Raw genomic sequence first — 13,122 nt, 5'->3', positions numbered from 1 at the left:
ACTCCTGCATAGCCGTGATCAGCTAAGGAAACAACCAGGATTATATATTCACTGCCATTAAAGTACTAGCGCAACATCCACACGTATTGGTATGGAGCTCCTGATTGTGAGGAGAGACACAGTGAAGTGGAGAGCCGAAGCCCCTCGAACACTGAATGAGTAGAAGCAGGGCATGGACAGATGCTCCACACTGGAGCTCATGGAGTATGGGGCCAGAGGATGTCAAAGGAAATTTGAAAGGATTTGGGGAAGATGGATAGAGATGTTGTGAAGATGAATGACCAGGGAGTGGAATGATATTCGCCTAGTTCCACGTAGAAACATAGGGCCAGATGTAAGACGCATTTTACCAGTCGTAAATGGCCCATCGGGTCGTTTCAGACCGGTAAATTGCATTTTCCAATGTACCATCCCTATTTTGAGAGTCAGTAACCTAATACCGAGTTGCAAAATAGGGTTTGAGAGAGGATATTAGGAAAGGGCGTCCTTCCTAATAGCGAGTCACATTGGTATGTATGAATATTTTGCGACTGGGAATGCAGTCACAAAACATTAGCAGATTACCACCAATTTCAAATTGGTGGGAAGCCATTCGCAAACAGAATGAGGTCCCCAAGGGAACCCTTCCCCTTTGTGAATGGGGGCACTAACATTTTTTCAGAGCTGGCAGTGATCCCATAGACCACTGCCCCCTGTAAAAAAAAGAAAACTATCTGAAATGCATTCCATTTTCCTTTAAGGAAAACCTGATGCATTTTCAAAAAGACTGCTTCATTTAAAAAGCAGTCACAGACACGGTGGTCTGCTGACTCCAGCAGGCCACCATACCTGTGAGTTCCGGCCACTCCCAATGGGTTGTAAATTGCGACATGCCTCATCAATATTATTCAGGAAGGTCCCGTGCAACCCATTTGGGAATCGCAAACCGTGTTTGAGACGCCGATGTACACCAGGTTTTGCGACTGTGGATATTTGAAGCCCCTCCGACACTGAAGGAGTGGAAGCAGGGCATGGATAGATGCTCCACACTGGAACACATGATGTATGAGGCCAGAATATGTCCAAGAACATTTTCTAGGATTTGGAAAGATGGATAGAGTGTTGTGAAGATGAATGTCCAGGGAGTGGAATGAGACTCACCTAGTTTCAGTTCCCATTCCAGTGAGTGGAATGAGATTCATCTAATTCCTGTGAACAAATTAGTTCATACTACTGACCTAGGTCACAAATATTTTATGTAACAAACATGAAACATTGTCTTGTCAGAGAAAACAAATAGACTTTGGGAAAAAAACAGATGCAGGTTAAGCAGAGTTACATAAAGCAATTGTTGACACACTCACAGTCTTAAAAATTTATCTGCATCCCTGAAAGGTACTATTCTCTTTTCAAGATATAGGAACATCCTTCCTTCTGTACAAATAAATCAGAAAATGTGTCCTCATCAGTGAAGAAGCACATACTAAGCTCTGAGGTGATCAGCCTTATCCTAAGGATCGATCAGCAGGATACTGACTCAAGGTATCTCAGTGAGAGGCACTCAACCTAAAGTTACTTGTCAGGTCTCAGGACACACATCTGAGTGACAATGTTTGATTTATTATTATTTGTCACTTACTTGATTTCATTCTATCTTTAAGAATGAGACTATTAATTAAAATCAGGACGTCCACTACTCACAAACCAGTGTTTCTTAAAGCTCTCAAAGTCTGCCTTTATTGTACGTAAAGAACAAGGTATTTACCCTTGATAACACTTTTTTAGATGCATACCATACTTTCCAAAGTCTTTTCACATAGCATCCTCTAAGCGTAGCATGAGAGATCTGAAAATGTTTACAGCAATTTCCCCAAAGCTATTGTAAAGTCATGTCTCTGGTCAGAGACCTGCCTCTCTTCCCCTGCAGCTCCGCTGCTGTGCCGCTGCCCTGTACAGTGCCCTGTGCAGGTAGGTGTTCAAGGCACTCCTCCATCCGCAGGCTTCTGCCTGCGCCTCATCCTGCTGGTGGTCCAGTGGGAGAGCCTTGCTTTTCTGCAGGTCCACTGCTGTCTGTCTTGTGTTTGTGGCCACTTTTGTGTTCATCTGTTTTTGTGCCGTTTTTCTGTCTTTTCAGTTATTGTGTCCTTTCTCTTATTGTCTCTTTTCTCTCATTGTGTCTCTTCTGTTATTGTGTCTGTTTTCGGTCTTATCCGTATTGCTGCCCTGATTCCCTGCCAGGTCCCTTCCCACCGCTGCTGCCCCCGCTGCCCCTACCCTCTGCCAGTTCCCGCTTCCGCCTCCCAGCTGCGCTTCCCTCCCCTCTTTAATGGCGGCCGCTGCGAGGGTGTGCGAACAAGACCTCTGACCTCCTGGTCAGAGACCTGCTCTCTCCCCTTGCAGCTCTGCTGCTGTGCCGCTACCCTGTGCAGGTAGGTGTTCGAGGCCCTCCTCCAAACGCAGGCTTCTGCCTGCGCCTCATCCCTGGTGGTCCAGTGGGAGAACCTTGCTTTTCTGCTGGTCCGCTGCGGTCTGTCTTGTATTTGTGCCTGTATTTCTGTTATTGTGTCTCTTCTCTTATTGTGTCTCTTCTCTTATTGTGCCTGCTTTCTGTCTGTTTTGCTGCGCTGATTCCCTGCCTGGTCCCTTCCCGCCGCTGTGCCCCCGCGGCCCCTCCCTCCTGCTGGTTCCCGCTCATGCCTCCCAGCTGCGCTTTTCTCCCCATTCCCTATTTAATGGCAGCTGCTGTGTGGCCGTGCTTCTGGCCCACCGAAGGCAAGCCCGTCTGCGGACGTCCACGACCTGACCGCGACCAGCGCGAGTGACTCTGGCTCTCCGACCACCCACCAATACGACTCAGCGGCCCTCCTCGCAATCAATCCTGGAAGGAACAACAACTGCCAGCTGTGCACGCTGAACACCACTCATGGCTAGTTTCCTGCCACCACTGCCACCGAACCTTCACCACCCTGCGCACCGCCACAGCCGCCGTTCCCACGTCAGACGCCAATACCACTGAAACCCTGAAGTGCATCCCCCTCAACATGCGCTCCCTCCACAGACATGCGGAAGAGATCTGGAACCTCCTCTACACCCTCTCATCAGACGGCGCCTTCTTCACGGAAACCTGGACCAACGCCTCCTCCGCCCCCGACATCGCCACCGCCGACAGCTACAAGATCCAGAGGAAGGCAAGCCCCAACCGCCCAGGAGGTGGACTCGCCATCGCACACAAGAGCTCCCTCCAACTCTCCACCTCCTCAACAAGCGACTCCTTCACCACCATCCAACACCTTTACTTCCAGATCCAGACCAGCCCTAGAAGCACTCTTCGCGGCACCCTCGCCTACAGACCCCCTGGACCTCGCTCTTTATTCGCCACTACCAGGGCTGACCTCATTGCACCCCACGCCATCGCCTCCATGAACTACATAATCATTGGAGACCTGAACTTCCACCATGACAACCTCAGCGACCCCCAACTCCACCACCCTCCTGGACAACCTCACAAACATCAGACTGAAACAGCTCGTCACCACCCCTACCCACAAGGCAGGACACACCCTCGACCCAATCTTCACAGGTGGGAACAACATCCGCTTCACCAACACCTCGCAGCCCCTCTGGACGGACCACCACTGCGTGCAATTCTCTTTCAACACCCCCACCACTCTCAAACCCACTGCTCGCCCTCCGCAAAGGAACTGGAGCAAGGTCACAGAGGAACACCTCAACTCCACCTTCAGTCGCGACCCCCCCCCCCCCCGCCTCGACCGACGCCAACTCTGCAGCCAAGGAACTACACCGCTGGATCACCAACTGCGCAGACAAGCACGCACCTCTCCGCACCACGACAGACAACGCCCCCTGAAGGCCACCTGGTTCACCACCGACCTCCAAGAAGCCAGACGCTCCTGCGGTCATCTCGCAAAAATGATGGAGAAACAGCAAAGCCACGGAAGACCTGACCACCTACAAGAACGCCATGACAGAATACCGCCAACACATAAGATCCACACAGACGACCTTCATCCGAAACAAAATCGTCACCAACTCCAGCAACTCAAAGACACTCTTCAACATCATCCATCAATTCACTAAACCCCCCAGCGAAGCCACAGACAACAAGCTTGGCTCCTACTTCCACCTGAAAATCAAGACCCTCAACGACAACTTCAGCGAGCGGACTCCAGGAACCATCCTTCCTTCCTGCGACTAGCCGGCCCACCATCAGCGCCTGGACCCCGGTCTCCACCGAAGATACCACCACGACCATGAAGCCTTAGCTACGACTCACCATCAACGCCTCCTTCGAATCCGGCACCTTCCCCGACGTCTGGAAACGCGCAGAAGTCAAGCCCCTCCTCATGAAACCCTCTCCAGACCCGACAGACCTGAAGAACTACCGACCCATCTCTCCCCTTCCCTTCGTAGTCAAAGTCACCGTGAAGATAGTCAACGCCCAGTTGACAAACTTCATGGAAGAGAACTCCATCCTCAACCCCTCCCAATCCAGATTCTGCAGCAACCACAGCAACGAGACTGCCCACCTTGCCGCCACTGACGACATCCGCATGCTCTTCGACCAAGGCCACACCGCAGCCCTCATCCTACTCGACCACTCCGCAGCCTTCGACAATGTCTCCCACCGCACCCTCGCAGCCAGACTCCACGACGCCGCAATACAGGGAACCGTCCTAGACTGGCTCCGCTCCTTCTTCGCCGGCAGAACCCAAAGGATCAGACTCCTGCCTTTCCTCTCCCAACCCACAGATATCAACTGCAGAGTACCACAAGGATCATCGCTCAATCCCACGCTCTTCAACATCTACATGCCGCCGCCATCGTCATACATCTTGGACTCAGCATTGTATCCTACACCGACGACACAGCTTATCCTCTCCCACACGAAGGACCCCGAAACCACCAGACTCAGCTTCCAAGAAGGAATGAAAGACGTCGCAGTTTGGATGAGCAGCAGCTGTCTGAAACTCAACTCGTAGAAGACTGGAATCCTCGTCCTCGGACCCCCCCCTCTGCGTGGGACAACTCCTGGTGGCCCTCCGCCCTCAGCACCCCTCTACCCCCACGGATCACGCCGGAACCTCAGCATCATACTCAACTCCTCCCTCACCATGACCCGAAAGATCAACGCTGTCGCCTCCACCTGCTTCAACACCCTCCGCAAGACCTTCAAGTGGATCCCCCCAAAGACAGAAAGACAGTCACCCATGCACTCATAACTAGCATACTGGACTACGGAAACGCCCTCTACGCTGGAATCAACAAATCCCTGCTACGCAACTCCAGACCATCCAGAACACCGCAGCCAGACTCGTCCACGGCATCCCAGGACATGAGCATATCACCTAACATCTGCGAGAAATCCACTGGCTCCCCATGGAGAAGAGAGTAACCCTCAATTCGGATGGATTCATTTGGATATACACCACGGATGTTCGCTTCCAGGCATGACTTAGCCCTGGGAATTCCCTCTTTCATCCAGCGCAATACACTGGAGTACTAACATTGGATTGTTCTTCATTATTCTGTTGACCCTTCGCCTCGCTTTACTTAAGTTTCAGCCCTGATGAAGTTCTCCACAAGAGAATTAAACTCATTGGCTGAGCTGAATGTTCTATTAACATATGGGACATACTAATTTGAAATAAAGACGTTTCATACAAGAGTGTCTTGGACTTCATTGCCTGGCACACACCCACTTAGAGCTGCATTTTCAGGATCTGGGACACAGAGGCATCACATAACGGCTGGTGCTGGGTTATCATTGCGCAGGACTTTTGAATTAAGGAAATTAGCTTGAGGTGCAGAACCAAAAGTCCGCCATTGAAGCTTGGTTCTTTGTATTGTAACCTTCAAGTTACTCACCCACGCTTACAAATCCCTCCACAACATCAGACCCAAATACCTCAACGAAAGAACCTCCTTTCACATACCCAAAAGGAACCTCCGCTCCGCCGATCTCGCCATAGCAGAAACCATAGAAGCAGAGCGGGTGGAATAGATTCTCCTACGTCACGTCCAAAGCCTAGAACGATCTCCCAGTCAACATCAGACGCTCCCCCACTCTGCACACCTTCAGGAAGAGCCTCAAGACCTGGCTCTTCGGCTGAACCGGAGCTGCACCTCCCTCCCCCTCCCCCCCCCCCAAGAGCCTTGAGACCCTCAGGGGTGAAAGCACCCTTTAAACCCCTGACTGATTGATTGATTGGTGTAAAGTCTTCAATGCAATCCTCGTCAGGAAATGTAGAACTAGGTTGACATCCCACAAAGATGCAATAAAAGGTGCTGGAGGGAATTTGTTTTACAAACATTAGAGAAATTGGACCATGGTAAGCAAGTGAAAGAGAAAAAAGGCTGAAAAGCACAGAGGCAACATCCTCAGGTCCTGGTGTCTGTGACACTCCGAATACAATGAAATGATACAACTGGCACAGTAATCATCATATAGAGTCACTATGTCACTCGTGGCAATGCCACTTGGCGGCTGTCTATGTCAACGTGGCATCAAGTGGGTGGACAGAAAATATTAAGCTGTGCACATCTTTGGCAACAATGACAGAAGTAATGCAAATTAAAATACTCACCATTCCATTTTTCTTATGATAATAACTAAGGACAGGGAAGCGCCCACCGTGTCGAAATGCAGCCACCTTTTTGAGCGCCTCATCATCAATTGATTTTGGCACAATCACAACAGGAGGATAGGAAGGGCAGACCGAGAAATCTTTGTTGACGTAGCTGAGCCTCCATTCATCAGTCTGAAAAACAGAAACACTGATGAAAGAAGGTACAAATGTACACCATCGAAGCAAGCTTGAAAAATCATAAATGACATTTTGCGCATCCCAGGGGTTTCGAAGTGGTACTGAAATTGCAAAAAATATAAAGTATTATCATGTAGTAAATCAGTTGAGCAAATCTCAGTTGGACGAAAAGCGTTCAATGTCAAGCACATAATGCACATGGGGAATAATACAGAACTTAAGACGGTTCTAACAAGGGCAAGATGGAAGTTCTCCTCATTGAATGGTCAACCAGATCACGTCTCCCAAATATTACCAGGAACAATTCTCTCCCTTGCATCAGCAAGGTGCACTGAAATATGAGCAACAAGAAATAATCCACAGACACCAAGGGCCTGCTATCTGTGCTGCTTTCTTGATGTAGTGATACGACTGGTAATGAGGCTGTTGGGTTAAAGTTACCATCTGCAAAGAAAGCATGAATTAGAACCAACACACAACGATTTGAACTGAAGATAAGTATATAAATAACTAATTGTTTTCCAAAAATACTTCAGCAAGGTTTACAACATTCACCTGTGTAGCAGATTGTTATTATAATAGTTCCTGTTCCAACCCACCAAACCCATAATATACATACGAGAATTTGACATTTGAAAAGTTATCCTCAAAAATTGTAGTTAAACTCACAGATTTAGTTGATTAGACAGTTGATTGTAGAAACTGCATTCTAATCAAGGCTTCAGCAATTGATCAAACGAATCATCTGATTTGCTGTGCCTCAAACTATAGACATATTGCGCAAACATGCAAAAGGAAATGCCCAGTGCATTGCTGTTCAAATGACGTGCTGCTGCATAACGTTGGATTATGTAATCTGTTTCTTACCAGTAACCCACGATTCCATGCTGTTCTCGTGCTCGAGATGTTCCAGCTCGAGTAAAAATGTGCTCTAAAGGGCGATTTATGGTCCCTGCAGTTTACTCGCCTTGGGATACAGAAACACAATGTAAAAAAACAGATGGGAGATCCAGGCTTAATGGTGATGAGGTCAGAAGTTCTAGCGTATATACTTTGCCTGCTGTGTGATGCGTCTTAACAGGATGTCACTATTCGGATTACCTAGTTCAGGCTGTCCCTGATCTTCCAGGAGGCCTTCTCCTGGAGATAGACCGTTCCCTGGTTGAAATTGAAAGAGAGCACAAGCTATGCCACAATGTGACAATGAAATCTAGATACCTGTTTCTGTGGACTGAGTATGATGTTTAAGTCATTCTGCTTTAATGGTGTTCTGTGTATTCTTTCTGTTGTGTGGCAAGAGGAACTACAAAGCACCACTCTTCAGAGGCCAGGGACAAGGAAGGACAAATACCAGATAGGTCCACAACCTCACTGTTTTCATGGACATTAGTCTAGAATGTGAAACTTGCAACCACTGCAGTTGTACCATGTGGGGACCAGAAGATCAAAATCTTCCACACATGTGGAGTGCTAAATAAACCTCAAATGTGTTTAAAACGTTGATTTGGAAAGTTGGATTTCACAAACTTCAAGCCAGTTCCTAAGAGGTGCACCACATCACAAACCAGACAAAGCGTGGGTCAACAAGCACATTTATTTTCAGTGAAATTAGTGTACGACACAATCAACAGTTTGAAAACTAATCTAGGCAAGTTCTGTGCTTCTTATTTTGAAACCAGGAGGTCTTGGTACTAATCTAGGCTTCCCACTCCACTATAACGTGTGATCCTTGGAAACCACTTTATCTATTTGTGCTTTATTTCATACATCTTTCAGAATTGGGAAAGCAAAACCTGTTTGCACGAAGTTACGTATTGGATTACCTTTCCAATAAACAGCCTAGAAAATGCTATAGATATTGTTTAAATAAAAACAACTGTGGCATATCTATCTCAACACTCGGTTGAAAGTAATTTACATAAAATCCCACTCAAAGGAGGGTGGAGAAGCTGAATTTAAAGTCCTGGATAAAAAAGTCTGGATCTCATTCTGTGTCCTATACCTATTAATCTAAAGGATATTATTTTCTTGATAGAAGAAAAAGACAAGCATTTACAATGCAATGGTCTCGGCAATATTATAGGTAGAGCTATTGGTATTGCTCATTTTTTTAATCTTTTTTGTATCCCTAAATAAATGGCATTGTCATTTCTATTGGCATTAGTTTTTTGCATATGTGATACCTATTGCATTAGCAGGGAGAGAGTGAGGTAGTGAGATAGAGAGAGAGAGTGAGGTATTGAAATAGAGAGAGAGTGAGGTAGATAGAGAGTGAGTTAGTGAGATAGAGAGTGAGGTAGTGAAAGAGTGAGGTAGTGAGGGAGAGGGATGTTGTGAGGTAGTGAGATATAAGCATAGAGTGATGTTGTGATGTAGTGAGATGTAGTGAGATAGAGAGAGAGGTAGTGAAAGAGAGTGAAAGTGAGTTAGTGAGATAGAAAGAGTGAGGTAGTGAGATAGAGAGTGATTGAGGTAGTGAGTTAGAGAGAGAGAGTGAAGTTGTGATCTAGAGAGTGAGGTAGTGAGAGAGTGAGGTAGTGATGTTTTGAGAGAGAGAAGTTGTGAGATAGTGAGTGTAGGAGAGTAGGGTCTGCAATCCTATGATCACCCAGATTTTTGCTTTTTGCTGCACTGGTTTACGACTTTCCCTGGCTGTGGGCCTGCTAATCAGACCCACAGCCTAGCTGTTCTCTCTATCCAAATTGTACTCAGGTACTGAATTGGCACTGGGCCCTCTCCAAGTCCCTGTACCCAGGGCTGAGGTGTACCCAGAAGTCTCCCAGGGGCTGAAGCATGTATTATGCCACCCCTGGGCTGACTAACTAAACTGACACAACTGGCTGCACGACAGCTGGGGCAAGGTGGTGTACTCACCCTTTGCTTTAGATATAGTATACCTATATCTAACCCTAAGATGGACACACAGATCTCCTATCAGTCACTCCTATGGCAGGCCTTAACAATCCTGAAGGCAGAGTGCTTGGAATCGTGTGAGATGGTGCTCTGGCATGAGCTGAGCCTGTCTGCGGCTTTCGGGATCCATCCCTTAGCCGTTTCCATGATATCGCATACCATATACTCTTAAGTGCATTATAATCCTCGCGGTTATATGCCAACTCTGGTATCGCTTTATCAAAACATGTCGAGTAAGGTGTCATACGAATTGGAATACTAACCCCTCGCAAATTCTGGCGACGGGGTTAGCATTCCACCCTTCTAGAGGGACACGGCATGTATGTAACCCCTAACCCCGGTTAAAGTCAAACAGAGCCTCAGCTCCACAAAATGGATGCTGCCACCGAGACACAAGTCTGCCCTCCTGCTGCTGGGAGTCCTCCCAGAGCAGGAGATAAGGACAAAGGGTTTCCTGCCAGGGGCGGTGCCAGCACCGTCCCAGACAGGATTTTGTGTATTGTAGGTAGGCAGGGCTTCAGAGGAAGGTGACTGCACGTGGCACCCCGGTGCTCACTGTGCATAGGCTGGCTTGAACCAGTTCCAGGGACACTCCAGACACTGTGCTGGGGAAAAGCCCGCCAAGGAAGTGGGTGTAACCACCCCCCTCCTGGTCCCACCCATAGGGCAGGACTTAGTCGCGTGCCAGCCCCCTTTTCCCAGATAAAGGTAGGGACTGGCCCCCTTCCAGATCAGATCATCTTTGAATCCTGAAACTACTTTCTACGAAAGGAACTCAAGACTTCTTCCTAAGATTGCTCCCTTGTGACTAAGGAGTAGTCACCCTGCATCCGCAGGCACCATCTTAAGAACACTGCGGTCTGCTGTAAGTCCTTCCTCCGGAATCCGACTGCCCAGCTCGACGAGAACCGGCTTCCCTGGCACCTCTGACCTCTACCCGCCTCTACAGCCCAGCTGAGAACCGTGGGTGCGACGAGACCTCGAGGGACCGGCCATCTGCAAGACTGCACGACTTCTGCACAGCAAGCCCGCCGAGTAATTTCCTGGTGAGTGCTTTGGGGTCCGAGAAGCCCCGACCCTGAGCAGCTCCAGCACCGAAGTGCAGCCTCCCAGCATCTCCACGATCTGCGTGGGGCCCTTCTGCTTTTTGCTGCTCACCGCGTTGTTTGGCTACTAGCCCGCTGGCTTGTGGCCTTCTGAACGACGCCCAACGACATTTCTGCTGCTGGTCTGGTTGCTCCAGACTGGCCCTTGCTCCCTTCCCGAAGAGGAGCACCCCGGACCCTCCTGGTCCACTCAAGACGCCATTTTGAGTCCACCGCGTGGGCTTGAATTAGCCAAGGCTTGTTGCCCAATCCTGGGTAACTTCGACGCCGACAGCTTCATCCATCGTGGGACAGCTCGCCTCTCCATCCTGGTCGCCGACAACGCCTCCTGGTCCGTGAGATCTGCAGAGCCAGCGTCGCCCACTCACCTAGTCGAGGTGACTACCATCCGGTGCCCTCCTGGTGCCCACTGACTACTGGCTAGTAGTCACGAACTTGGTCCCCTCTGCTTTCAGGTGTCATCCTTCTTCCAGATCCAGGCTTGGATCAACTCGAACATTCTTCACTGGTCGCCTGCCAGCATCTTTCTTCCAGGCTCCTGGTCCGGCAACGAGGATTCCCGACGTCTTTTGAGACCTATGCAGCTGCAGCCCCTGGGCTAGGTAACTTCGGCACTTCGGTGTCCCAGCATAGCCTCACTATCCAAGGGTCAGGATCCACTGTCGTTTTCTCCCTACCAGGTCGGGTTCGCCCGTGAACACTAACTTTGCCTTTACTAGCTCCCATAGACTTTGTCCCGCATCCCGCGTGAGAGTGCACACTCTGCACCCGAGTCCCCTAGGTCTCCTAGAAGTAATCTAACGATTCCCTAGTCAAGTCCTAGCGATTCCAAAGCCTATTAGTACTGTACTTACCTGCTAGTAATTTCGCATTCCACTTTCAGAGTATATGGTTTTCCGTGCCCCTCGGGCATTTGTATATACTGTGCTAACTTAAGTATTTTCGTAAGAGTTTTGTTGTGTGCCTAGCACCCTGTCCTCATAAAGAGTACAGGGTTGTTGTGATTCTAATAAATACACTGTTTATTTTCATAACACTTGTGTGGTGTCCTTTCACTGGGTGTTCAAGGGGTAATGTGATGGTAAAACAGCTGGCTTAACACGCCCTCTAGAGTCTTAGCCTTAGACTGCTCGTATCAATGCTACTAGGATAGCTGGTCTATGAGGTTGACTTACAACCAATCATCAATAAGGGTTGTTTGGACTGATATATAGTGATCACTAGAATAGTGAGCACTGCACATCAGGCCAACTTCTCACATTGGTGAGCAGCGGTTGGGATTTGAGCTTGCTGTTGTTTTACCACACATATCCTAAGAATATCTTGTGAAAGATCACATAAGTACTAAAGGTACATATAACTTAGCTTAGAATACTCTGAGTTCTACTGAACCAGCTGTTGTAGCTCCTAGGGCCTAGCACACCCTAAACTACAACTCTAGCAAGGGATCAGTAGGCAAACATATAGTGTAGGTAAGTGCACCACTTACACCTCACTAGAAAAGCATGTCTACCCAGGGAGAATCTACTGAGACTCCCCTGGTCAGTGTTGACCCTCCACAGGTCACTTCAAGATATGCAGCTCTCAGTTTCCAGGAGATGAGACAAATCTGTGTCTCCAGGAAACTGAAGCAGGGGTCTAACCCCACCACTCCCTTTCTGATAGGTCTCTTAGAGACATATGATGCCAGAAAGATTTCTCAGTTACATGAGAATATGCCAGCCTTAGAGGGAACCTCTGGAGATCCAGACCTCCCCAACACTGCCACAGCAGTTGAGGGAGAGGAGGATCAGGAGGAACTCTCTGGGGATGAGGTAGACAAAGGTCTTGAGGTAGTCAGAAGGCTAACCAGGGCCAACTTAGACTTACTTGGGCTAGGATCTGGGGGACCCCCAGTACTAACCCTAAGTGGGCCTAACCTTGGAGTTAGGAGAGATAGATCTCTTTCTAGGGACTCCAATAGATCTCTGCACTCTAATGCCTCTTCTCAGGGGAGAAGGAATCCTCCACAGAGGAGATTTACTTCCCCTCAGAGAAGGGAGCATGAGGCTAGGATGAGACAAGCTGAACTGAGGATTGAAAGGGAAGAACTTGCCCTGGCCAAAGAGAAGCTTACCTTTGCTAGAGAGCAGCAGATGAGTGGGTTAGCACCCACTGGTGGCAGCAATCTCCCAAGAGATAGAGAGAAGGGGTTAGATACTAAACACCTGACTAAGATAGTGCCCCCCCTTTAAGCAAGGGGATGATATCCAGAAATGGATGGCTGCTTTGGAGAGGGCCTGCACTGTGCAGTGCATTCCCCGAAGTCAGTGGGCAGCTATACTGTGGCTCTCCTTTGA

General features: G+C 48.7%; 1 protein-coding gene across 1 annotated transcript in view; it reads right to left on the bottom strand.

The window, feature by feature from the left end:
• Positions 1–13,122, bottom strand: part of MTMR9 (myotubularin related protein 9) — a 288,947-nt gene that overhangs the window by 139,917 nt on the left and 135,908 nt on the right. Inside the window, exon 4 of the mRNA XM_078647565.1 lies at positions 6,585–6,758. Within this exon, the coding sequence (XP_078503691.1) occupies positions 6,585–6,758 (174 nt within the window). The remainder of the gene's footprint in view (positions 1–6,584; positions 6,759–13,122) is intronic.

Source organism: Lissotriton helveticus, chromosome 6, assembly GCF_964261635.1.
Source record: "Lissotriton helveticus chromosome 6, aLisHel1.1, whole genome shotgun sequence".
NCBI classification, from domain to species: domain Eukaryota; kingdom Metazoa; phylum Chordata; class Amphibia; order Caudata; family Salamandridae; genus Lissotriton; species Lissotriton helveticus.
Note: the sequence above shows the minus strand (reverse complement) of the source record. Positions and strands in the feature narration are given on the sequence as shown.